Consider the following 23964-nt stretch of genomic DNA (forward strand, 5'->3'; position numbering starts at 1 on the left):
TTACTCTCCCTCCCTGCCCTCAGGGCCTGGCCCAGCAGCTCTGCGGAAGTTTTTCATCTCTCCTCTGCCACCTGCAGAGGTGTTCAGTCAGCCTTAACGAAGACTCACTACTTATCCCATGGTCATTCTCACTTGGGAGGGTCTCTATGTTCTTGAGGGTGTAAGCTGAGGGGACATGAGAGAGGACACACCCTGGGCCAGAGTCCATCTCTAATACCCAGCCCAAAGGCTCAAGCCTGCCTGTACTCATGCTCTGGTCTTTCCCTCTGCTAACCACAGCCTTCCTCCTGCCTCGCTCGGCTCCAGATGTTTCTTATCAGTGAATCTCACTTGCTCAGTTTCAGTTCTTCCCCCCTCAACACATGCCCTATGTGGCTCACGAGGACCACCTGTGACACCTGTGTCACTCGCCAGCTCCAGGGTCAGCCACCATACCTGGAATAAATCGGGTGCTATCTTCCCTTCTCTTGATGGTCTGCCTGAGTTTCCGTCTCACATGTCCCCCAGCTGTGCGACAAGGAGCAAGTCCTGAAGCCTTCAGCTACTCATGAATGAACAATTTCAATTGTTTCTACGACACAGGAGCCGCATGTGAGGTGCAGGTGTCTTAGCCACAGGCAATCATGAAACCGGGGCCCTTCTGGTCTCCACTGCTCCTTCCTACAAAAATCCCACCACAGAGCCAGGTTGGCATATTAAACCAGCTAATGAAGAAAGGCCTTGATTGAAGTGGGTCTGGGCAGCAAATGATACATTGTCCCCTTTCTCAATCTCTAGTTTGACTCCATGAGGTTCCTGTGGCATGAATGTCACTGATGACTTCCACCCTTGGAAGTTAAGCCAGGTGGTTGACAGCTCATATGCTAAGGCAGGAGACTTGCTGGGAAGGAGTAAAGAAATCATGTATATATGGTGAAACATAGCCTATGAGAGGAAGCAGAGCCCACATGGCAGAAGGAGCAGGGAAAAGCCTTTCCCATGACTCCCAAGGAGTCATAGGTCTTTCCTCCTAAAGAGCCATTTCTTCATTTGGAATATGGGATATGGGCATCACATAGTGATTGCCTTTTCTGTGATATGGCATCACGCAACTAGGGGTTTATTATTATTATTTATTTTATTTTGGTGGTACTGGGGATGGAAGTCAGGGCCTTACGCAAACTAGCTTTATCCCCAGCTTTATCTTCCACTGAACTTTATCCTCAGCCCAGCTAGATTCCTTCCTTCCTCCTACCCTGACCACTACTTTCTGTGTATGCTGTTTGTGTGTGCACGTGTGTAGTCATTCACGTGGAGTCCAGGGGTTGTGCCAGGTGTCTTTCTATCTTCCTATTTTGTTCTATTGCTTCCTCTATTGTCTTATTGTTCAAGGAAGGGTCTCCTGATGAACCTGGTGCTAATGGATTTGGCTATACTAGCTGTTCTGCAAGCCCTAGTGATCCTCTTATCTCTACCACTCCAGTGGTGGGATTATACATGTACCTGACTTTTTACAAGGGTCCTGTGCTTTCATGGCAAACACTTTGACAATGGGACCATCTTCCCAGCTTCATAGATTCCTTTCTAAATAGAGTTTCCATTATACATGAAATGGCATTGATTAGCTAGGTGGTAGTGGTCCATGCCTTTAATCTCAGCACTAGGGAAGCAGAGGCAGGAAGATCTCTGCGTTTGAGGCCATCCTGGTCTACAAAGCAATTTCCAGGATAGCCAGGGCTACACAGAAAAAGCCTGTCTTGAAAAACAAAACAAAAAACCAACCAACCAACCAAACAACAAACAAAAAAAGGAAATGGCATTCGTTGATATTCAAAATCTGCTAACATTCAGAGAGTTGGCATGTTTGATTTATCTACAACCTCAAAGTAGATGTAATTTCTGGTGTTTTCGTTGCTGCTCAAACAAGAATGGTATGCTAATGACACAGGGCGAGTTCTCCATTTACACAGATACTGTTTGAGGCTTCCACCAAAGGGAAATCAGCTTTTCCTTGAATGTGAGATTTATCATAGAGTAGAAACATCTTCTATTGGTCTGAACTTTTTACTCTGTTCTTAATTAATCTCCTTAGATATGGTAGATGCATCATCTTTGCTTGTAGATGAAAATATTGGGACATATTTGGCCAGATCAGCAATGAATCCAGAACCAGAACAGAAAATCTCCTAACACTGAATGTATAATATTACTTAACCAAAAGAACATAATAACACAATGATTATTAAGTTTTTGTTTTAATCACAGGCTCTACTAAGAAGATGAGAAGAAAAAGGCATTTCGAATTTAGATGGATATCTTCAAGTATTCTTTTAAAAAAATAAACAAAGGAGCTGGATTGAAGCTTGTTATTAAAAGCTCCACCTTTCCTGTGTCTCTCACCGAGCAAGATGCTTCCTTACTCTGCTGTCCAGGTTGGAATGACATTCTCCACCCAGAACTAGTTGTCACTTCATTGAGAAATTGGTTGCTTAATATTTATTGAGGCTGCTGTATTTTTCCAGCACAAAGATGAGATAGCAATCCTTTTTTCAAGAAGTTTTTGGGAAATAAATTATCTAACTGGAGCCTTTTTTTTCTCTTTTTCCCTCTCCATCTGAGGCTCCCTGGACACAGAGTGGGAGTCGGGGGTGGAGTGCCAGGGGATCTTGGTGTTTGTCTGGCTTCACTTCAGAGAAGAAGAGAATCCTCTGTCTATTTATCTGGTTGAACCAGAGAAGGAGGAATTTGTTAATTTTCTCAGGAAGAGCATGAATAAGATGGCTTCCTTGAAATTCATCTTGGGCTCTCCATGGCAAATGTCTACTCACATATCCAGCCACCATTGAAAAATCTTAGGGACTACTCTATAGTGTTGAGGTCTTGGTCTAAATTCTACTGTTCCGGGTTGTGCAGGGATGGGTTTCCCAGAAGGCAGACCACACACAGAAGGCCATGGGTAGGGGTGTCCCAAGTGGATTAGTATGCTTAGGGCTGACACAGAAAATCCCCAGAGGGTCAAGTTCCTATCACAGCTATCCTGTCCGTGGCTGGACTTTACTGGCCACACATTGCCTTCCAGTGCCTAAGCAGTACCCAGGCAAGATTCTCCAATCTCAGTTGTTTCCCACCCTGTGTGTGGAAGGAATACATCTCCAATGGAAACTGTCTGGAGAACACTGGACTTGGCTGCGGAATTGTAGGACTCACTGGGAAAGACAAAATGCCTTTCCTCTCCCCTCTAAAATCATACTTCACATCGTTTGATTTTAATAAATGATGCCTCCGCAGCAGAATACAACCCAGATCCTTCCTTTCTGGATCCTACAGACAAACAGTTCCCTCCTCTCTTCTTGGACTGTAAGTGGAATGAAAGCCATGGCTAAAGCCAGGAGCATTTGTGCTTCTACTTCCCCTTTCCATCAGCCTCAGCCTTAGGACAAGCTTGAGAGGAGAAATCCTAATCTGAATCCCCCTGAGGACTGCTGAGCCCCCAAGGCAGCTTCTTCAACACTGTGCCTCTCTCCAGTGAGTCTCTGTGGAGTTGAGGAAGCACTCTTGAGACCATCAACCTGGTCAAAGCATCTATGAAAATCATTCACAGGGGAAGTATGTCCTAGGCAGATGTCCATGCAGTGGATTGGTCTGCCATCAGGACCAATTTTGGGAAATAAATTATCTAACTGGAGCTTTTTTTCTCTTTTTCCCTCCCCATCTGAGGCTCCCTGGACACCAAAGCTGGTAGTCTTTGTCCCATTGCCCCCATGACACTTCCTATCAATTTACTCATGGGTCTTCCCATCTATCCCAATTACTTCATTCCTTGTCTGCAGCTGATCTGTCCCTCCCTGGGAGGAGCATCTTGCCTGAGGGCAGGTAGAGGGTGGGGAGCCTCCTCCCTTTGCTCCAATTGCAGAAAAGGAGGGGATTCCCATGCCAGGGCAAGGCTACCTATAGCTCAGCCCTCTTAACAGACACGGCTTCAGATCCCAGCAGCAGCCCTGAACGCTGGACCACAAACCCGAGGAGCAGCAGATTGACATCCGGTTGACAGCAAGCTCAGAAGCTCTGTGAGGGACCGAGAACACAGCCATGTCTCACGGGTTTTCTAAGGAGCAGGTGGATGAGTTCCATGCAGCTTTTGATAGGTTTGACAAGAACAAGGACGGCCACATCAGTGTCGATGAACTGGGTGATGTGATGAAGCAGCTGGGCAAGAACCTTTCAGAGGAAGAACTGAAGGCGCTCATCTCCAGAGTGGACACAGACAGCGATGGCACCATCAGCTTTGACGAATTCTTGGCGGCAATGGCCAAGTACAAGAGAGGAAGCACCGAGCAGGAGATGCGGGCTGTCTTCAGCGTCTTTGACCAGGATGGTGATGGACACATCACTGTGGAGGAGCTCAAGCAGGCCATGGCTCAGCTGGGAGAGACGATTTCACAGGAGGAGCTGGATGCCATGATCAGTGAAGCTGATGTGGACAAGGATGGGAAGGTGAACTATGAGGAGTTTGCGCGCATGCTGCGTGAGAAGTGAGACTGCCAGGGTGCAAGCCCCACCCGATCTCTATCTGCCTGACTCAGGCCCAACAGGCCCTGTGCCTTCTTGTAGGGCTCCGCTTCTGTGTTGGTGTATGGGAAACTACCTCATGAATGAGAAAGACTTTACTGGTCCTGGATGCTGTGCCATCCGAGGCTGCTCACGTGTCCCCTCTCTGTCTGCTGAGACTCTGGGCAAAGGATGTTCTCTTTGGGCTGGTCCCTCCTCTTCCTCCTGCTGTGGATTGGGTGCTTCCTACCTCTCAGGGCTCTCATAATGGTTTAAATAAAAGGAATGCAAATTCTGTGTGCTTGGTGTTTGATTAAAAAGGGAATTCCTAAGGGCTTCCAAAAATACATTCTTTGGAGTGGGAATCCCTTTCATAGAACTGGTGGGAGAACTGATCTGGGAAGCCCTTTGGTCTACCTCTTATCTTCCCTAGTTCCCAAGGAGGAGGAAAGATAAGTAGTGGCATGTGTGGGGGGCAGGCAGATGGAGGAAGCAGATGTTTTGAGTTTTAAGGTCGGCCTGAGCTGCTGGGTACCAGTGCCTGGCCTGGAATGGGAAGAACCAACCAAGGAAAGACACTCCCCTTCTCATACAGCCTGTTGTGCATTAACCTTGAGTAAAAAGGCTGTGAGAACTGTCTTTATATTTGTGTCTCTGTGCATGTGTACGTCTGTCCGAATAAGCCTGTCTAGGTATATCATGTATGTATGTGTCTATGTCTTCTGTGTATGTCCACATGGGTTTATACATGTGTGCCTGTATGTGAGTATATAAGTGTACATATAGATGCATGCATGTGTCCCCGTGTGTGTGTGTGTGTGTGTGTGTGTGTGTGTGTGTGTGTGTGTGATTTTTGTGTGTGCATGTATTCTGTATCTGAAATATGTTATCCTATAGATATTTTTAAAAGATGGGACCTTAGTAATGGGATCCACTTTACAAAAACTATAGTCATGTAGCCAGATGAGAAGTGATCAGGGCACATACATGATGGACAAAGTGTGGGAAATGGTACTGGGAGGGGAGGTGATGGTGATTACTTGCTGAAGGCAGAAATTTCAGGAGGGGTTTGTTTCCAAAGCTGTTAGCAGAGCACTCATGTTTCCACAGGATAGAACTCTATGGGCCCATACTGTGACTCCTTCTTGGCCTTACTTGTGAGGCTCTGATGTTCCTTTCAGCTTGAGGGATTCATCCCAAATAGAAGATGGAGGAGAAAGACTAAGGGCTGCAAGGGCTCTCCCATCCCTATCTGAGACAAACGAGGTCACTGTGTGAACTTGGGGGCAGGGGGACGACGGCTGCCTAGTTTGGAACACTGCACTAAAAGAGTCTTGCTTGTTGTTTAATAAGCTGGGTTCCTGCTTCCTCCTCAATGAAAGGGGGTTTTTCTCCCTCCCTTCCTTCTTCCCTCCCTCCCTCCTTCCCTTCCTTCCTTCCCCTAGTGAAATTTAAGCTCAAATCATCTTTGATATTGCTCTTATCTTGTCCCAGCTGGACCAAGTCAGTGGCTCTCACCCCCGGTGGGGAGAGAGACAGTGCCATCTTCTCTGAAGAGCTATTGCAAAATCCTTCCGCCCAGGCAGTCCCTCCACCCCCGCATTCTGGCACACCTGTGGTGGGTATGCATCTGTGGAGAGTATGCACCTGTGGTGGTGAGTGGCCGAGCCTGTCTTCTTTGTCTTCACTTAAGCACAGAGCTCAGTGGAGCTAGGAACTGGTCCCGGTCATTAAGGGAAGTCTGTCGCATCTGTGAGATGATGTTCATGTCTTCCCAGTGGGCTTACTCTGGGGTTACTCCAGTTTCTTTGGTTCTTACACTTTGTTGGCTTGTCCCTCACCACTCTGTCACCAGGTATCTTGCCACTTTGGATACCTTCTAGCCTGCAGGGTGGAGGGAAAGACCTGGGGCTGGAGTGTTGTGGTGCCCTGTGGGTGGCGAGGTCAGGAAGCAGACTCCAGGCTACCACAAGGGTAGCAGCACCCGAAGAAGGGCAGGCAGAAGCTCTGGGGAAAGGATGAGGAGATGAGGTGGGGAGATGGGGCAGAGACAGCCACAGGCTGAGTGTCTAAAGTGAGGATTACTCCGTCAAGATAAAAATAAAATATAGACAAGATAGGCTGCAGATGCACGGTCAGGAAAGTCCATTTGTGTAGTTTGTAGGAAGCACTGGTTTTGATTTTTAGCATTAGATCGGGAGGCAAATGCAGGAGGATTAGAAACTCAGAGTCACTCCTGGCTCCACAGTGAGGTGGAGGCAGCTTGGGCTATAAGAAACTCTGAAAATAAACAAAAGAAGCTAGAGAAAGGCTTTACACTCAGAACTCGGAGAATCTGCTGCTCTCGTGCTTGCAGTGTTGAATGTCTTTTCTGTGGAGAAGCCATCATGATAGTAGAGGGTCATTTGAGGTTCGCATTGTGTTTCTCGTGTCTTCAAATCTATTGCGAATGTTAGTGATCCATGAAATGTAAACATCTGATAACTGCTTGAATCTAAGGAGGAAAAGCAAATTGATTTTCTAAGAATAAAAGTTGCCCCTTATCTCTCAAGTGTGAATTTCTTTTTTTCTTCTTTCTTTTTCTTTCTTTCTTTCTTTCTTTTTTTTTGTCTAGTGGGAACAATAAACATGAAATTCAGTTGTTCCTTCTAGTGGGAGGGAGTGCCTCAAGAAGGAGTGAGAGAAACCTCAAGGTTCTGGTCAATTCTTTTTTTTCCTGGTTTGAGTATAGGCTACATGGATGTCAAGTATTTTATTTTCTATAGTTTAGTCTATTTTAGACTAAATATAATACCTGCAGATTATAGAAGATTAGAAATTACAGAGGGGCACTTAGAAGGAAATTGCCCTCCAGCCTAAGCCATACCTAGAGAGAATTAGATGGCTTTTTGTTTGTTTGTTTGTTTGTTTGTTTGGCTAACCATCCAAGCTCTCCCTGACCCTTACAATGGGAAAGCTAAGTTAATTCTCCAACTCTAAATCTATGACCCGTGGGATGACTGGGGACAAAAGACTTGGATTTAACCAACTAAGCAAATTTTATCATTGAAGAGCTGAAGACCCCCAATCAAAGCATTTCTACAGAACCCTACCAACAACAGGGGATGTGTTTCCCAGATTAAATCTAGTTGTTTGTTTTTTTTTTTTTTTCCAATAGTGACCCAAGGTCCAAACATTTTAACGTGAAAACATGTTGGAGCTGAAATTCTTGAGTCTTGCAAGGGAAAGTCTTTGTTCCGGAGCCTACCCCATGCTGGAATTGTATATATACAACCCACCATACACCATTTATACAAGGCTGGGGATCAAACCCTGAGGCCTGTGCCCACTAGCTAAACCACTCTGCCAACTGAGCTATGTCCCCAGTTTTTCTACTTGTTATCATGTAATCTGTGTTATGTAGGAGAAAACCTTTCCCTTCTCATCTTCAAGTACTGGCATTTACAAATTAAGTTGACAGAAGACAGATTAATTGGAAAGGAAATTTACTTTACATCTATACAAAAGAGTCATATAAAAGAAGTAAAAACCCAAAGAAACACTTATACGTTGGAACTTAAAGGCATCTTAACAGAGGACTGTATATTGTGGTAAAATGATAAGACAAAGGAAACCAAGTCTGGGCTCCTGGGGACAATGATAGTGGGAAGGTGTGTATATGGGAGAGTCAGTTAAGGTGTGTTATGTCATTCTAAGCTCATCTTAGGCAGTCAGACCATGGAGCTGGGTTAGCCTGGGTCTTCAGGTGAGCAATGGTGAGTGTTCCTTCACAAGCCTGGAGTGACACACAAGGGATCTCACACCATCTCTGCCCTGTAGTAAGTAGGTACTAAGTACTTTCAGTGTTTATGACAAGCCCCTCAATTGCAACACTACCCGTAAGTGTGAAGGGGTTAGTCAGTGTTTGACTGTAACAAAAGACCTGTGACAATCAGTTTAATGGAGACAATCAAATTAAAAGAGGAACAGTATGTTTTGGTTTATAGTTTCAGAGTTTTCACTCCATGCTTTCTGGGCCACATCTCTGTGGGTCTGGAGTTGTACATCATAGCAATTTACCTTACTACAGCCTGGGAGCAAATAATGAACTAGATAGAGGAAGAGGTAAAGGTTCAGCTATCTCTTCCAGAGGCACATTCCCAATGGTTTAACTTCCTTCCACTAAGCTCCACCTCTTAAAGAGGCAACCACTTTCAGGCAGTGTCTTTAGTGCGTGGCTGTTTGGGGAAGACATGTAGGTTGTAAACCTTAAGAGTGGAAGTGGGGTGTGCATAAATTCCTGGATCTCTCTGTCCCATGGATTGTCTCTTCTCTCATCCCTCCTCACCTTTCCTTTCCTCCCCTCCCTTCCCACCTCTCCACTGCTTCCCCCTTCCTTTCATTTTTTGATACAAGGTTTCTTTGCATAGCACTGGCTGTCCTGGAATTCGCTCTGTAGACGAGGCTGGCCTCAACTCATGGAGTTCCTCCTGCCTCTCTCTGCCTCTTAAATGCTGGGATTAAAAGTGTACACCATCACCACCCAGCTCACAGGGATTGTTTCTTAGGACTTAATTTGAATTCCCAGAGCCCCAGTCTCCTCCAGCCCTCTAGTTGGTACTAGAGAGTTCAGCAGTGGAAGGGTAGGGTATGAGCTCTGTTGTTGATACTGGTAATCCTAGCACTCAGAAGGTGAGGGCAGGAGAATCAGATGTAATTTGAGGTAATCCTCAGCTCCACAGTGAGTTCAAGGCCATAAAAATAAAATCTTGAGTTGGACGGTGGTGAACACGCCTTTGATCCCATCACTAGGGAGGCAGACACAGGTGAATCTCAGGAGTTTGAAGCCAGCCTGGTCCACAGAAGGAGTTCCAGGATAGCCAGGGCTACACAGAAAAGTCCTGCCTCAGGAAAAAAAAAATCCTGTCTCAAAAACATATAAGATAAAAAGGAATGATAAAATTCATCTTAGAGGAGTAATGTTGACAGTGTTTGTGAATTTCTTTGAAGTTTTATTTATCCAGTTTAGATTTTTTTGGGCTGAACTTAGTAAATTATTTTAACTGTAGTCAACTCATGTAACCATTGTAGCACCACTGGGATTAAAGTTCTCTGGGTTTTTATTTGGTTTTGTCTGTTGGATCTATGATTTGAGGAAAGGAGAGCTGCTGGCTCATTTCAATTGACTTGTAATTTTCCCACCTTCGACTCCGAATGCTAGAATTGAAGGTATATATCAGCCTACCCAGCTCTTAGTGCTTCTCTTAATTTGCAGGTGGTTTTTTTTTTTAAACCTCTTTGATCAGTAGACATTTTTCATGCATTTTAATTATTTGCTAGGTGCTCAGTTTCTGAGCTATGAATCACACATGCACTACTGACATGTGAACAGAACTGACTGGAACAATCTACTGGAATTGTCTCTGGTCAAACAGCTGTGGTAAAAATGAAACTAATTAAACTGAAACAAGATGTCCCCAAATCTTCCAAGCCACTAATTAGTAAACTGATTTGAAATGAATTACTGTATGTACTAAATATGATGCTGTTTCATTGGATCCCTCCCAAATTATTTAATTCTCACTTTTAAGTTTATTCCCCCCCATCTCCAGGGTGTTAAGTAGCCCAGGCTGGTTTCTAATGTAGTTTAAGATAATCCTCTTGCCTCTACCTCCCACAGGCTAAGATCACAGGTGTGCTACACCACACCAAGTGTTGAGATGAGCCCAGGGTTTTGTGTATGCTAGGCAAGCATTCTACCAGCTAACTGAGCTATGCTCCTAGTGTCTATGTCCATTTTCTTGACCAGCCTGGTGACACAATCCCCATTCAAAGTCCCTTTCTTACATCTCCTCCTGGCAGCCTTTTCAAAAATGGGCCTGGCACACATTTGGTCCTGAGTGAGGACTTTCTGAATGGACTCTCTTGATTTTTACATACTTCCTAGCCAAGTGTACCTGTATCAGAATTCCTGGTTACACCAAATAAGAAGGCTCATCAACCCTAACCTAGATTGTGTACTCTCCTGCATGCGTGCTGTCAAGCATAGCCTTCTCTGTGCACGTCGTGTTAAAGCCGGTCCCTCTGGCCTCCAGTACCCAGGCATGCTCTCTAGTCTTCATAGGGATGGCTTTCAGGTATCATCAGGGTTAAAGTGATTGTCACACAGCTATACTCAACAGGAAGAGAATTTGAGGTGACACTGGAGAGAGGGGCTTCTTGCACTCTACTGTTTGAGGACGATGACTGTCATCACCCTTACGTAAGCCTCCATTTCCAGCAAGTCACTCCCCGGTTTAGAGATGTGGAGATTCTACACTACATGGGATAGATCAAATTTAGACCTCAGACCAGCAGGGTGTGGTTGTACAAACCTGACTTCCAGCATGCTGGTAGTTGAGGCAGGAGAACTGAGAATCTGAGATTAGCCTGAGACTACACAGAGGGAGTATCTAAGAAAGTATAAAAAGGGGTCCAACCAGATGACTCCGTGGGTAGAGATGCTTGCCAGCTAGCCTGAGTTAGAGCCCTGGGATCTACACTCCTGTAAGTTGTACTCTATCCTCCAGGCACATGCTGTGACACTGGGACACTCTCCCAATAAATACTTGTGAAATACAAACACACATAATACATCATACAGATCGGACTGAATTGGACCTATTTATAGATTTCAGGTTGTTGTTTTCACCACCCACCCCTGAAATTCTTTGTGTGCGTATATATGCATAGATATGATATATATGTTTGTCATATATGTGCATTTGTATGAATGGGTGTGAGTACCCGTGCACTCCTGCAGAAGCCAGAGGAAGGTTTCAGGAACCCTCATCTATCATTTCCATCTTGTCCCTCTGAGGTGGAGTTCCTTACTAAGTGTAGAACTTTCTTTCTTTAGCTTAGCTGGCAGCCGGTGAGCCCCAGTGATCTTGTCTTCCCCACTCTCAATGCTAAGGTTGCAGGCATGAGGGGGTGATGTTCAGCTTTTGTATTAATGCTGGAATCCAAACTCTGGTCTTCACACTTGGGCAGCAAGCACTGTTAACTTCTGAGACCTCTTTCCAGCCTCTGAATTATTATTCTAAAACATTTTATTTTTATATATGAGTGAGTGTGTATGCCACGTGTGTGCAGGTACCTGTGGAGGCCAGAAGAGGATGTTGGATCCCCTGAAGATGGAGTTATATAGGCCATTGTGAGTGGTCACTGTGGGTGCTGGGAATTCAATTGCGCTCCTCTGGAAGAGCTTCAAGCAGTCTTACACTGAGCAATCGCTCCAGCCCCTCACCCCCCAGTAGATATTCCAGATTCTCAGGAAGAACCTAAATAAAACATTCTTTTTCATTTCCTCAGAAATTGGAAGGTCATTAAACATGGCTGTCATACCCTCCATTCACTAAGAGCAGACTCAGTTGTCCTGTAAGGAGCAAATATGGAGTCCTTTCCAGTGTCTCCACCCTGCTCAGCCCACAGATGACCTCACCTTGCCCCTCCCTGGGTTTCTGTCTGTCTTGACAATGATCTGGGAAAGGGTCCAAAGGCCACTTCTGCAAGCAAGTTCTTGCTTATCTACAGGTGTTTACTATCTCCAGGGATGTACAGCTGCTCCCTCACCCCAGGTGCTCCCACCTCTATACTGGGGGTGTTTACTGTCTCCAGGGATGCACAGCTGCTCCCTCACCCCAGGTGCTCCCACGGCTTCCCATTTCAGCTTTGTCTTTCCCAGTGACTCCCACCATTGTGCTATGTTGACCTAACAGCATTACACCAGCTTGGTGGTGGGCAGAGGAAGAAATCTGGAATTCTCAAGTCTTGGTGAAGCTGTTCCCTAGCTGGCAACTTTGAGTAAGTCTGTGACAGTCACATGCCTTCGTTTACTCATCTGTAAAAGAGGATCAATGTCATCGGCCTTAATGTTGTGAGGATGACAGCTGGGATGTTTTAAGACCTGTCATTATTGAGTACATGGAAACACCCAGAAGCTTTTGAAAATTGCCACTTGTGTGCCCACCCCGATGCTGACTCCCCCCACCCCAAACAGTGGGTATGGGAGAGGCCTGGGTGTGGTTGTGTTTTTTAACCTCCCCAGGTGCTTGCTCAGCCAAGATATTGAGAAGTTGTGCTCTAACTTGCCCCTGGAAACTATGACTATACTAGGCACTCCCCCACACCCAGCCTCTCTTTTGGTCCCCTGGGCAGGTTGCCTCCAGGGGGATGGACCTACTATGGGGCAAGCATTCAGCTGCATAGATCTCCTCTAGTGGGAGCCCTGTGGGTTGGCCAAATAAAATGGAATCAGTTGGGAGTAGGGGCGTTGTATTGTATGAGGCTCAGGGTGGAAACTACTACAGAGAGTCTCAGTGGTCAGACATATGGAATTTCTGTTTGTCTGTTTTCGAGATGGTTTCCCTGTGTAACAGTCCTGGCTATCCTGCAACTTGTTTTATAGAGCAGGCTGGCCTTGAACTCACTGAGACCTGCCTGACTCTAACTCCAAAGCGCTGGGATTAAAGGCATGTGCCATTACCACCCGTCTACATATGGAATTCTTAAATCTTGATAAAGCCATTTACCAGCCATGTAGCCTCGTGCAGGTCAGTGATACTCATGTGCTTCAGTTTAAATCTAAAATAAGGGGAAAAATCATAACTGCCTTGACTTTATGTAAAGGAAATAAGCAAAGAGAGGACCAAGGTAGTGTGTGGACCGGCAGTATTTCTGCCATTTCGTCGTACTGTGAGATGAGATGGCTCACTGAGTGAAGCACTTGCTACCAAGCCTGAAGACCTGAGTTCAATTCTTAGGACTCACATGGAAAGAAAGAACTGACTCCCGCCGGTTGTCCTGTGACGTCAACACCTGCAGTGGGGTACACACCCCTCACTGTGCACCCAAAATAAATAAACCCACAACAAAAATTTATAGACCGATTAAATAAGAAACCTATCAATCACATTTCTCGTCCTTCTGACAAAATGCACAAAAGAAACAACGTAAATGATCAAGGATGGCTTTGGGCTCACACTTTTAGTGGGTTGCTGTCCATTATGGAGGGGAAGACAAGGGCAGGCTCTGCCATGCCGGGTGAGCCTAAGGTAGCGTATAAAAGCAGAGATTGCAAGTGTGTGCAAACCTCCAAAGGCCTGTCCCTGAAGTCTTACCTCCTAAAGGCTCCACAACCTTCAAAATAAAGCTAGAGATTGAAGACTGGGGTTCAGAACATTAGCTTTGGCGGGAAGGCTAGATTCAAGCCATGGTAAAGGTCAGAACCTCCTGCATGCTACGTACATTATCTGTCATTGAGCGGTCTCAGCAGGCCTCCAGTGATGCTTTAGAATCCTTTTGTATTACAGTTGTTCATTTCATGTCTATGTGTCAGAATTTGTGTAACACAGTGCTCACGTGGAGGTCTGAGGGCAACTTGGGGGAGTCAGTTCTCTCTGCTCCTGTGTGGGTCCAGGGGATTGAGCTTGGGTTGTCAGGACTGGCAGCCAGCAACTTTAAATAAGCTTTTTAATCAGATGTTTGGTCACATTTGTGCTTTAGGGGAATGACTCTGGATTGAGGTGCAGGTTGAAGTAAGCAGTGAGGGCCCCCCCCACCCCCCCGGGAGGTGACTATGACCACTTGAGTCTGAGCAGATAACATCTCCTGGAGGCTAGAGGAAGTGAAATACATAGAGAAGCTAGCCCGGGGAGGGCCTGCTTTAGTAATCTGTGGCTATGAGAGCTGAGTCAGAGGAAGAGCTTCTAGGAATGGGCTGATTTGGTAATCATTGGAGCTGAAGGAAGCCTCTGGAGTTTGGGAGGGGGTGAGAGTGGACTAGGTATTGAGGGACCAGGCTGAGCCTCACCCCTGCACCCACAGCTCAGGTCAGGTGTTCCTGCTGCTGTTTGCTGTCCTGGCTCACACGAGACCATGTGGCCTCTTGCCTCATCCGATGGGGAAAGCTCATCAGAATTCTCAGAATCCAGGAGCTACTGAGAAGCCAACGGGCCTCTTGTGCAGCTTTTTGATAGAAATGGGGCAGGACGTGCTGTTTCTAACCCTTTGAGTCGAGCCCAGGGTTTCCCTGGTGCCTGGACAATGTTGGCCAAGAGCTGGGGTGTGGGAGGCACATGTTCCTCATACTCAGTTCAGGGAATCTGGCTGGCTATCAGTCTCATCTCTCGCTGCAAACCCAGGCTTTCCACCTCCCCACCGCATCCTACCCAAGACAAGCTCAGAATCCCACGCTTTGCCCTTCCCCCAACCCAACATCCTTAGATGGAAAGGGGAGTTTCAGAGATGCTACTGGCAGCTGTTGTGTGGCTGACCAAGGAGAGCTAAGACTCAGAAGCTTACACAAGGGCAGAGGGGGTTCCCAGCCCAGAGAGGTGAGCTGGCGTGGGAGGGGCAATGAGCTCTCCCTTCCCCCCTCCTTTTCCTCCCTCTGTCCCTTTGCTCTACTTTGCTTTTCTTCCCTCAGCAAGGACTCACCACTCCCATTAAAGACAGTCCCCCTGGTCTGCCAAGAAGAGTGCTAGGCCCTGGGGTCAGGAAGAACTCTCTATGGGAGCTGGACACAATACAAATGACTGGACCAGGAAAGCCGCCAAGATAAAAATTTCAAACTGATATTGCGGGTGGGTGTTGCAGACTTCAGGCAGTCCCAGGCTGGCCTCAAACTTGTTATGTAGCCCAGGATGATTTTGAGCTCCCCACCCTCACCTCTTACAAGCTGGGATTAAGGTGCTACCAGGTTTAGTTTATACAGTACTGGGGGTTGAACCCAGAGCCTCACATATGTGAGGCAAGCACGCTAGCAACTGAATTATCCATCTTCAGCCCCTCAGCTAGTTCTGAAAGCATCTAATAGCGTTAGAGACTACCTGGGTACCATGGGCTTAGGGGAGTCTGGAGTTTCTTGGAGATTCGGGGCTGCATTGCACTTTATTTCTAGCCAGTGTCTCAGAGAAGATGACCAAGCAGAGTGGTGGTCTGGTTGTAAATAGGTGGGAATGCAGTTATTGTGCCTTTAAGCTACCCAATCCTTTCTTTAAGCACATTGAAATCCTAGTCTGAGGCTGCTTTTACATTAATGGTATCCAGAGGCCTTGTAAAAGATGAACCTCCTTTCCAGTGTGATTATCAGGGCAGGTTTGTACCGACTGTTCAGCCACGCCCTCTGGGTTGGTCCTGTAGGGGAGAGGCCAGATGGCCTGACAATTTGCTGGCTCTGAGGGCGAGCTAAGTCATCTGGAGGGGAGAGGATGGGGTGTTCCCTGATGCTGCATTTCTTGGTTTCAACTAGAGTCACCACCAGACTCCTTCTTACTTCACAGATTTCAACATAAATGTCACCCACTCTAATAAGAGCTGTTGTCTTGCCACTCTGTACCACAGGGCCTTACTTAACTTGTCCTCTGCTTTTCTTCTTGTTCCTCACTGACTATGTCACGCCCACTAGCATGTGAGCAATCACAGCCATGGAACAGTTTGTCTTGCTCGCTCAGCTTACCCCAACACCAAAGATTCTGCTCTGCATGATAAACAGTATGGAGTCTTTGCTCTCAGTTCTAGGCACAAGTGAGTCTGTCCAGACAAGAAAGACAAGAAGACCTACTGTGTGTACAGCAGTGGAGATACTGAGAAGCCATTCAGCCAGCACTGAGGAGACCTGCATAACAGCAATAGGATTGAAGAGCAGCTAGCTGACTTTGAAAGCCATTCCTATCTGCTCTCAGTAGTCTGAGGCTAAAATTAGGGCTGGTATTGAAGCCTCAGAATGCTGCATTGTAACTCAGCAGGAGGGCAAGGGTGCTTTTGGGGTCTCCTTAGGAGATGGGTGGGTGGGAGGGAACATGCAGAGGAGGTTTCAGCTATGCCATGGAGAGACTCAGGCATCTTTTCTTCTCCTGAGACTCAAATTATTTCAAAAGCCTTGTTTCATTGGAGATAAAGGTTTTGCTCTAATTCTCAACATTGGGCACCTGGGTAGTTGCAGCTGTTATAGTTTCTCAGACATGGTCTTCATGATTACTGGATGTTAGAATGGGATTTTTGTAACTGAAAGCAATGGGTTTACACCTCTCAATGGATGCAAAACTACAAATTATGCACAGTCAAGGATTTGTTTGTTTTTTTGTTTTTCTCGAGACATGGTTTCTCTGGGTAGCTTTGTAGACCAGGCTGGCCTAGAATTTATAGAAATCTGCCTGCCTCTGCCTCCCGAGTGCTGGGATTAAAGGCCTGTGCCACCACCACCCAGCTTAGTAGAGAGTAATTTCTTACCTGTGGCAGGAAAGGAAAGCATGGGGCTTATTTCCAAAGAAGTTTTATCCTCTTCCACCCTTCCCTCATCTCAATATCACATAGGTCAGGTTGTCCTTGGACATTCAGTGTACCTGAAGATGACCTTGAATGACGACCCTCCCACCTCTACCTTCCTAGGAGTACAGCACAAGTCACCAGGCCCGGTTCATGTGACAATGGGGACTGAACCCAGCCAGGGCTCTGTGCTTGTTAGGCAAGCACTCTACCAACTGAGCTGCATCCCCAGCTGGTATTCTTATTTTGCAGATGCAATATTTTAGATTACACAACAGATACACTGTGTACTCTCTCCACTGGGACTGAAAAGTCCACATCAACTTTGAGAAATTTCAAGATGCCTATAAACACCACTTAGTGGAATTCTCATTCTTGAGAACTTAACAAAACAAAAACAAAATCATGAAGAATTTTACATTTGCAGGGAATCTTTATAAAAGTCATGTGTTTGTATGTGATGATGTCAGCACATGCCTTTGATCCCAGCACTTGGGAGGCAGAGGCAGGCAGATTCCTGTGAGTTCGAGACCAGCCTGGTCTACAAGAGCTAGTTCCAGGACAGGCTCCAAAGCTACACAGGGAAACCCTGTCTTGAAAAACAAAAACAAAAAGATGATATTAGCTATTTTTCATGTCATTATGGTTGTTTTGTTTTGTTTCTTTCATAACATCTACTCTTTCCCATCTAGCTGAGAACCTAGCTAGTCCTCAGCCATGCACCCCTTGCTGGTTCTCAAAATCATTCATACAGTCTGATCTGTTGCTCTACAGGTCCAATCTGGTGTGGGCAGGAAGGTGACAGAGGAAGTGTGGGAAAGCAGTTAGTGATGCCTAAGGAAGATGCTGAACATTTTGTGAGTTGGCCTTTTTTTTTAAACAACCCACTGTTAGCAACTAATCCAGTCCCCAGAGACACAACCCACTCCCTTAGGATGTGTATTAATTCCTACTGAGCATGGAAGCCCATGACCAAATCAGGCCTTAGGGTTTTTGGTTTTTTTTTTTTCCTTTATTTTTGTATTTGTATGACTATGTGTACTGCACATGTGTATATGCTTGTTGTCATGTATGTGAGCCCTCCTGTATGCAGAGGCCTAAAGTTGATGTCAGGTGTCTTCCCCTTCACTCCCTAGTGTATTTATTTATTGAGGTGAATCTTTCACTAACCCTGGACCTCACCATTAGCCAGCTTCCCCAGGAACCCGTTGTCTCTGTTTTCCAGCGCTGGGATGACAGGCCATCCCCAAACCTGCCCAGCTTTCTGCAGATTCTGGGGAGCCAAATTCTAGTCTCACATTGCACTTCAAGAACTCTATTCACTGGTCCACTTGCCCCACTTTCTAAAGGGCCCATCACCTCTCCGTATCATCACACTGGGGTCACACTTCTACCACAGGAGCTCTGGGGCACAGACGACATCTGAACCATAGCAGAAAGTGCAACAGCAATTTCCTGCCTCCAAGTAGGATTCTAGCTTGTGCTGATGGAAAGTTTTCACTTATGGGAGCCTGGGTGGAGGCTGGTCACCTCCACTGGGGCTGCTCTGCTTCTTTCTCTGGTTTTCCATGAGGCAGAAGGGGATTTCCTATCAGGAACCACCATGGTATCTGTCTCAGCCAGCAGGAGGGGATTTTGGAAACAGGGTCCTTTATCTCTCTCAAAAACACAATGCTGGTCTCTTGTTCTGTGGGCTGGCTTTGGAAAAAAAATAAAGGTTATTTAAAGCTTGTAGATCAGGGAATTGTGTTTTTGCATGTGTTATAATTATTGCAGGAAAGTGTCAAGAGCAGCTGGGAAGGAGACACGAGGGTCGTAATCAAGATGGCAGCCCGGGAGAAGACTGCAGAGGCGTTCGAATAAAGTGTTTTCCAAAACTTCGGACTCGTTCTCCTGGTGGCATCTGGGATGATTTTAGGGTTCTTGTGGGGAAATAGAAAGAGGAGCACAGAACTTCCTTATGAAGTTGACAAATGTAGCCAGCTCTCATTAACGTAACTTTGTTTACAGTAGCTTATTGTTACTCTTTCCTTCTATTTTCAGCAAAGGAAACTGCCTTTCCATTTACAACAATAACATAAAGTGCTCATTTGAAACGTGCTTCTTAAAAAAAACGGGAAGTGTAGAGTAAAAATGTCAAGGAGATAATGTATTTTAAATGTGAAAGTGTGATTGTGCTACTCCAATAAATGAGCCTTTGAAAATAACCCTAATCTCTCATGCTACTGAGAAAGGTCAAGGCCGCAGCACAGCAGTGATTGCCAGGGTCTCCTGGAGAGATCATAGTAGAGACAGGATATAAGTGAACTGGAACAGCTAAGGTCACGAGTTCCCCATTTCTGTTCTTGGTCCTGCATGCTGTACCCCAGCTTGGCTCTTGCCACACCTCCAGTGAGGAGGTCCCTCTAATGGAACCCCTTGCTTCCCATCCATTGTTCAAATCCAGACAAGAGGTCGTGACCTGTAGCAAAGGGGCAAGCCTGGCCCCAGCCACACAAGGGGACTTCCTGAAGCTTCTATCGAAAATTTTCTGATTCGTTCTACCAAAGCTTCCCCAGAATTCCTCAACGCCTTAAAATTGCCTTCTTTGCTCATAAAGAAAAGTACAGGGAGTCACTTTTTCTCTGTGACCTACAGATTTTCACCATACCCAAGGGGAAGCAAAGACAAAGGTAGACTTGGGGCTTGACACTATTTGATCTAAATTTAAAAAGGAGAGACGCTTTCTGCCCTTGAGGTCCAGGGACATTTGACTTGAAGTTCAGTTTAACTAAAAGAAGGGCCTGGGGTCCATGCCCAGTAAATCTCAACAGCAATCCAGTCATCTGGTAATGTGTGTGGGTTCTGAAACCAGGTGATTGGACAAAAGGCTGAGGAGACTTCTCAGTCAGTAAAGTGCTGGTCATGTTGGTATAAGGATCTGAGTTCAATCCCCAGCCACTGTGCAGTTTAGAAAAAAAAAGGCTGGGTGTGGTGCTGTACACATGTAACCCATGCTGGAAAGGCAAACATGCTGATGCTTGTGGCTCTAGGTCCCAAGGACGGACTCTCTCAAAAAACAAGATGGGCAGTTACTAAGCATCTATGGTTGGTTGGTTGGTTGAACACACACACATACTCTCTCTGTGTCTCTCTTCTTCCCCTATGGGAGGGTGTGATTTTTTTCCAAGGCCAGTCCTTCTGTCTACATCCTATTTTCTGCAGGGGGAGGGGGAGGACTAATGTCCACTGGAGGTGTGAGGCCTAGTATGGGGATAGATAGATAAGATAGATTTATATCTAAATCTATGAGTTCCCCAGGTGGCTAACATTTGTGGAGATAACTAACAGCCACTTAATGTATGAGGCCTACACCCCTCTGAAACCTTGATAGTGGTTCTCAGCCTTCCAAATGCTGAGACCCTTTAATACGGTTCTTCATGTTATAATGATCCCCAGCCATAAAATTATTTCACTGTTACTTCATAACTGTAATTTTGCTACCGTTATGAATCACAGTGTAAATATGCAGGATATCTGATATGTGACCCATGTGCAAGGGTCATTCAACCCCCAAAGGAGTCGTGACCTCAACCTTGGCCTAGGGCCAAGTGAACTGCAAGCTTTCCCAGAGGGATCCTGAAGGACAGGCACACACAGGGGCCATGACTATCCCTGGAGGCCCAGGATCTTCACATGACAGGAGTCTACAGCTGAGCCAGTGTTTTAGGCCCATATTTAGTTGTATGGGTTAATATCTCTAGGGGAAGAAGTCTCTGGGTTAGGAAGGTGGGAGCAGAAAGAGGGTGTGAGGTAGAGGGAATCAGTAAACCCAGAGAATAGAAGAAACTGAGCACACCACAGGAGACCTGGAGGAGCCATTGTACAGGAAAAGGCGATCTTGACTGAAATTCTTGCAGTCCCTTCATCTCTCATATGTGACCTGAGCAACCAAAGAAGTTTGCTTAAGTTTATGTGAATTCCCTTAGTTTTGTATATACAACTCCCCCACTTCAGATATTAAACATTTTAGCAGTGGTGCACCTTAAAAAAATTCAAATAAGGTCTGGTGAGATGGCTTAGAGTAAAAGCAGCCATTGCCAAGCCTGATGACCTCAGTTCAATTCCTGGGACCTACACGATGGAAGGAGAGAATCAGTTCCTGAAGGTTGACCACTCATTGGTGCCCATATGCACCCAGCCTCCCCACAATGAATAAAATATGTTGAAAAATCAAATCATGTGTAGAAGAATCCAGGAAGAAGTAGTCAAGGGCTGGCATAAATTTATTTCTAAAATGAACAAGAACTTGGAATGAGCTGGCTCGCTGGCCTTTTCTAGGTGAGTCATCTGGTGAGGCTAAAGGAATTTTCCCCATAGCTTTTCAACCTGAGGTGCCAGTGGGAACTCAGAGTCATTTTGGTCACCCAGAGTAGAGCTCACAGCATTGGGACTTCACATTTAAGCTTATATTTGAAATCCCACTTTGCTGTCTCTGTCTATGACATCTGGACATGTAAGTCACATGTGTCTCCATTACAGACCCTTGAGGGGGATGAAGTCACTGTCAATCCCTTTGACATGTCCTCTAGGTACCCTCCTGGTTTCCCAAAGTACATGTTGAGAATATCTCATCTATGAGTTTAGGTCACATTATTCCAACACTAATTTCAAAGTTCAGAGAAAGTATCAATTTTCTTGCTATGTAGTAATAAGGACAATTATACTTATAGACATAAGTTGGCATTTGGGCAATGCATAGAATTAAAATGAGCAAGGCATCATAGGGGGAGGGCCTAGTACTGCCTCAGTTGAATGTGCCAGGCTTCGTTGACTCCTCATGGAAGGCCTTACCCTTTCTGAGGAATGGATATGGGTAGGTTGGGGGTAGATGGGGCAGGGAGTGGGAGGAGGGGAGGAGGAACTGTAGTTGGTATGTAAAATGAATAAAAAAATTTAAAAATGTACATTGACAAACACAAAAGAATTAAAATAAGAAATAATGAAAATGATCACAGGCTCCTACCAGTCATCATGCCCCCAACTGACTCCTATGCTCCTTCCCTACAACAAGTCCTGGTTGGGGGATACTCTAGCAAGCAGACATGACACCATGGACTCCCTGAAGAGTTGGAAACTTGGGTGAATTGTTGAGGTTTTGCCACAGTAGTCACTGACCATCTCAGGCCAAGACTAGCACCAAGCAGGGCCTTGAAGAGTCTGAGATATCACTGTTGGGTCACTTTTAGGGAAGCTTATTTCTAACTTCTGGAGTAAACATACAGTGGGGTGGTTGGTTTCAATTGTCAACTTGATACAGGGCTTGTGGGGGATTGTCTTGATGACTTTCATGGTGTGGAAAGATACTACCCTACAAATAGAAAGTCCCAGTCCCAGTTTCAGGACCTGGATTGCATAAGAGAAGAGAACATCAGTTGGATACTAAGAAGGCATACATTTGTTTTATCTCTGTGTTTAGATGTGAGGTGACTAGATGCTTTGAGTTCCCCACAATTAGAGTACAATTTGGAATTGTAAGTCAAATAAACCTTTCTCCCCAAAGGTGCTTTTTGTTAGTGTATTTTGTCACAGCCATAGAAAGGAAACTATGACACATGGCTTATTGAGGCGGGAGTAGGGGTTGATGACTAGGGATTTTAGGATCTGAAGATGAATGTCAAGGATGTCTCTCTGAGAAGAGCCTCTTCAGTCTTCCCACATGGCCATGTGGCTACCACTTGCCTGATGAGAAGGACTTTGTATTGTTGCTGCACACTGAGGGTTAGAATGACCAGACTGCTCTGCTTTTAGAGAGAGGTAGGCAGCAAAGAAACAGAGAGGGAGAGAGAAGAATAGAGGAGCAAGGGAGAAAGGAAGGTGGAGGAAAAAGAGGCTCACTGTAATAGGTAGCCTCAGTCCTCAACTTGACCTCCATCAGATTGACCCGTGGGTGTGTCTGTGAGGCATTTTCTCAATTGATGTGGGAGGGCCCAGCACACTATGGGTGGTACTGTCCCTGGGCAGGTGGGCCTGGAGTGTATGAGAAAGGTAGCTGAACAAGCCAGAGGGAGCAAGCCAGTAAGCAATGTTCCCCCATGTGCTCTACTTCAGTTCCTGCCTCTAGGTTCTTGTTTTGAGTTCCTGTCCTGCCCTCCTTTCATGGTAGATTGCAAACTGTAAGCTGAAATAGACTCTTTCCTCCTCTAGTTGCATTGGTTATGGTATGTAACACAGCAACAGAAAATAGACTCCACTAGGCAGGAACAAGAGGCGGCTTCACTGGCTCTCAGGAGCTATACATCCAGGGACAAACTGACTCCCTTCAAGGTCTGCTCCTTATTATAAAATGAAGACAGATTGAGTACAATTGGGAAATTTCAGGTCAGGTTAATTGCCCGTGTTCCCTGGGATATAAGATTTAGCTCCAGAGGATTTGGGTCTCAGGATTTAGGCCATGAGCAACACTCAATAGATGTGTGTGCGGCCTGTTCCTCTGTTTCGGGCCTCAGGAGACAAGGCCTCTGTGTCTTGTCTTGAGATTTATTTCTTGTTCATTTCATCTGGTTTGGCTTGTATATTAGGAGACTGATGGTTTGGCTTTCTACAGTTCTGCCACCACAGGTACAGCCTGGCATGGTCTTTAGGATATGGATTGTTAGCACACACACATATATTATAATCAACATCACAAAAAGTCTCATGGCTTAAAGCGATAATAAACACACTGTTTCTCTAACACAGCGTGGAGTGGTTCCATCTTAACAGCTTCCATGAGCAGCAGCTGAGCCACCAGTGGGTGGGGCGCCATCACCTGAAGGTTTGGCTGGGCCTTCTCACAGGGGTGTGTACTGGCTGTCGGCTGTAGGCCTTGGTTTCTCCTGGCACAGACCTGTCCATAGAGCAGCTTGAGTGTCTTCATAACATGATGGCTTCCTTCAGAGTAGAGAATTAAAGCAAGAGTGGTAACACTTTTTTAATGACCTGGCCTCAGGAATCACACTGTCACTTCACCATGTGTTGTTGGTCTTGTTCTAATGTGTTAGCCCCAGTGCATTGTGGGGATGCACAAGTCTCTGGAGCTGGGCTCCTTGGGGGTCATTGTGAAGGCTGGTTATATGAGGTCATCTCAGGTATGAAAGGCTGAGTCTTTGGCCAACTTGCTCTTTAGGA

General features: G+C 45.8%; 1 protein-coding gene and 1 long non-coding RNA gene across 3 annotated transcripts; both read left to right on the forward strand.

Annotated features, from left to right (window-relative positions):
- Window positions 1-4068: 4068 nt before the first annotated feature.
- Window positions 4069-4515, forward strand: Calml5 (calmodulin like 5). 2 transcript variants are annotated; one of them, XM_035441897.1, is made up of 2 exons: window positions 4069-4095; window positions 4135-4515. In XM_035441897.1, exons 1-2 carry the CDS (start codon window positions 4069-4071, stop codon window positions 4513-4515), a joined length of 408 nt encoding a protein of 135 aa, XP_035297788.1. The 2 variants fall into 2 exon arrangements, with proteins under 2 accessions (XP_035297788.1, XP_027261299.1); XM_027405498.2 differs by having other exon boundaries at window positions 4069-4515.
- A 10154-nt stretch (window positions 4516-14669) lies between these two features.
- Window positions 14670-19023, forward strand: LOC107978641. The gene is made up of 3 exons (XR_003483282.2): window positions 14670-14882; window positions 17590-17672; window positions 18592-19023. It is a non-coding gene; the product is annotated as an uncharacterized LOC107978641 (long non-coding RNA).
- Window positions 19024-23964: the final 4941 nt, after the last annotated feature.

This window comes from Cricetulus griseus, chromosome 3, assembly GCF_003668045.3.
Source record: "Cricetulus griseus strain 17A/GY chromosome 3, alternate assembly CriGri-PICRH-1.0, whole genome shotgun sequence".
Lineage (NCBI taxonomy): Eukaryota > Metazoa > Chordata > Mammalia > Rodentia > Cricetidae > Cricetulus > Cricetulus griseus.

Bases quoted from the DNA above. Each gene is read 5' to 3' on its own strand.
- Calml5 (XM_027405498.2), top strand. From the start codon at position 4,069: ATGTCTCACGGGTTTTCTAAGGAGCAGGTGGATGAGTTCCATGCAGCT.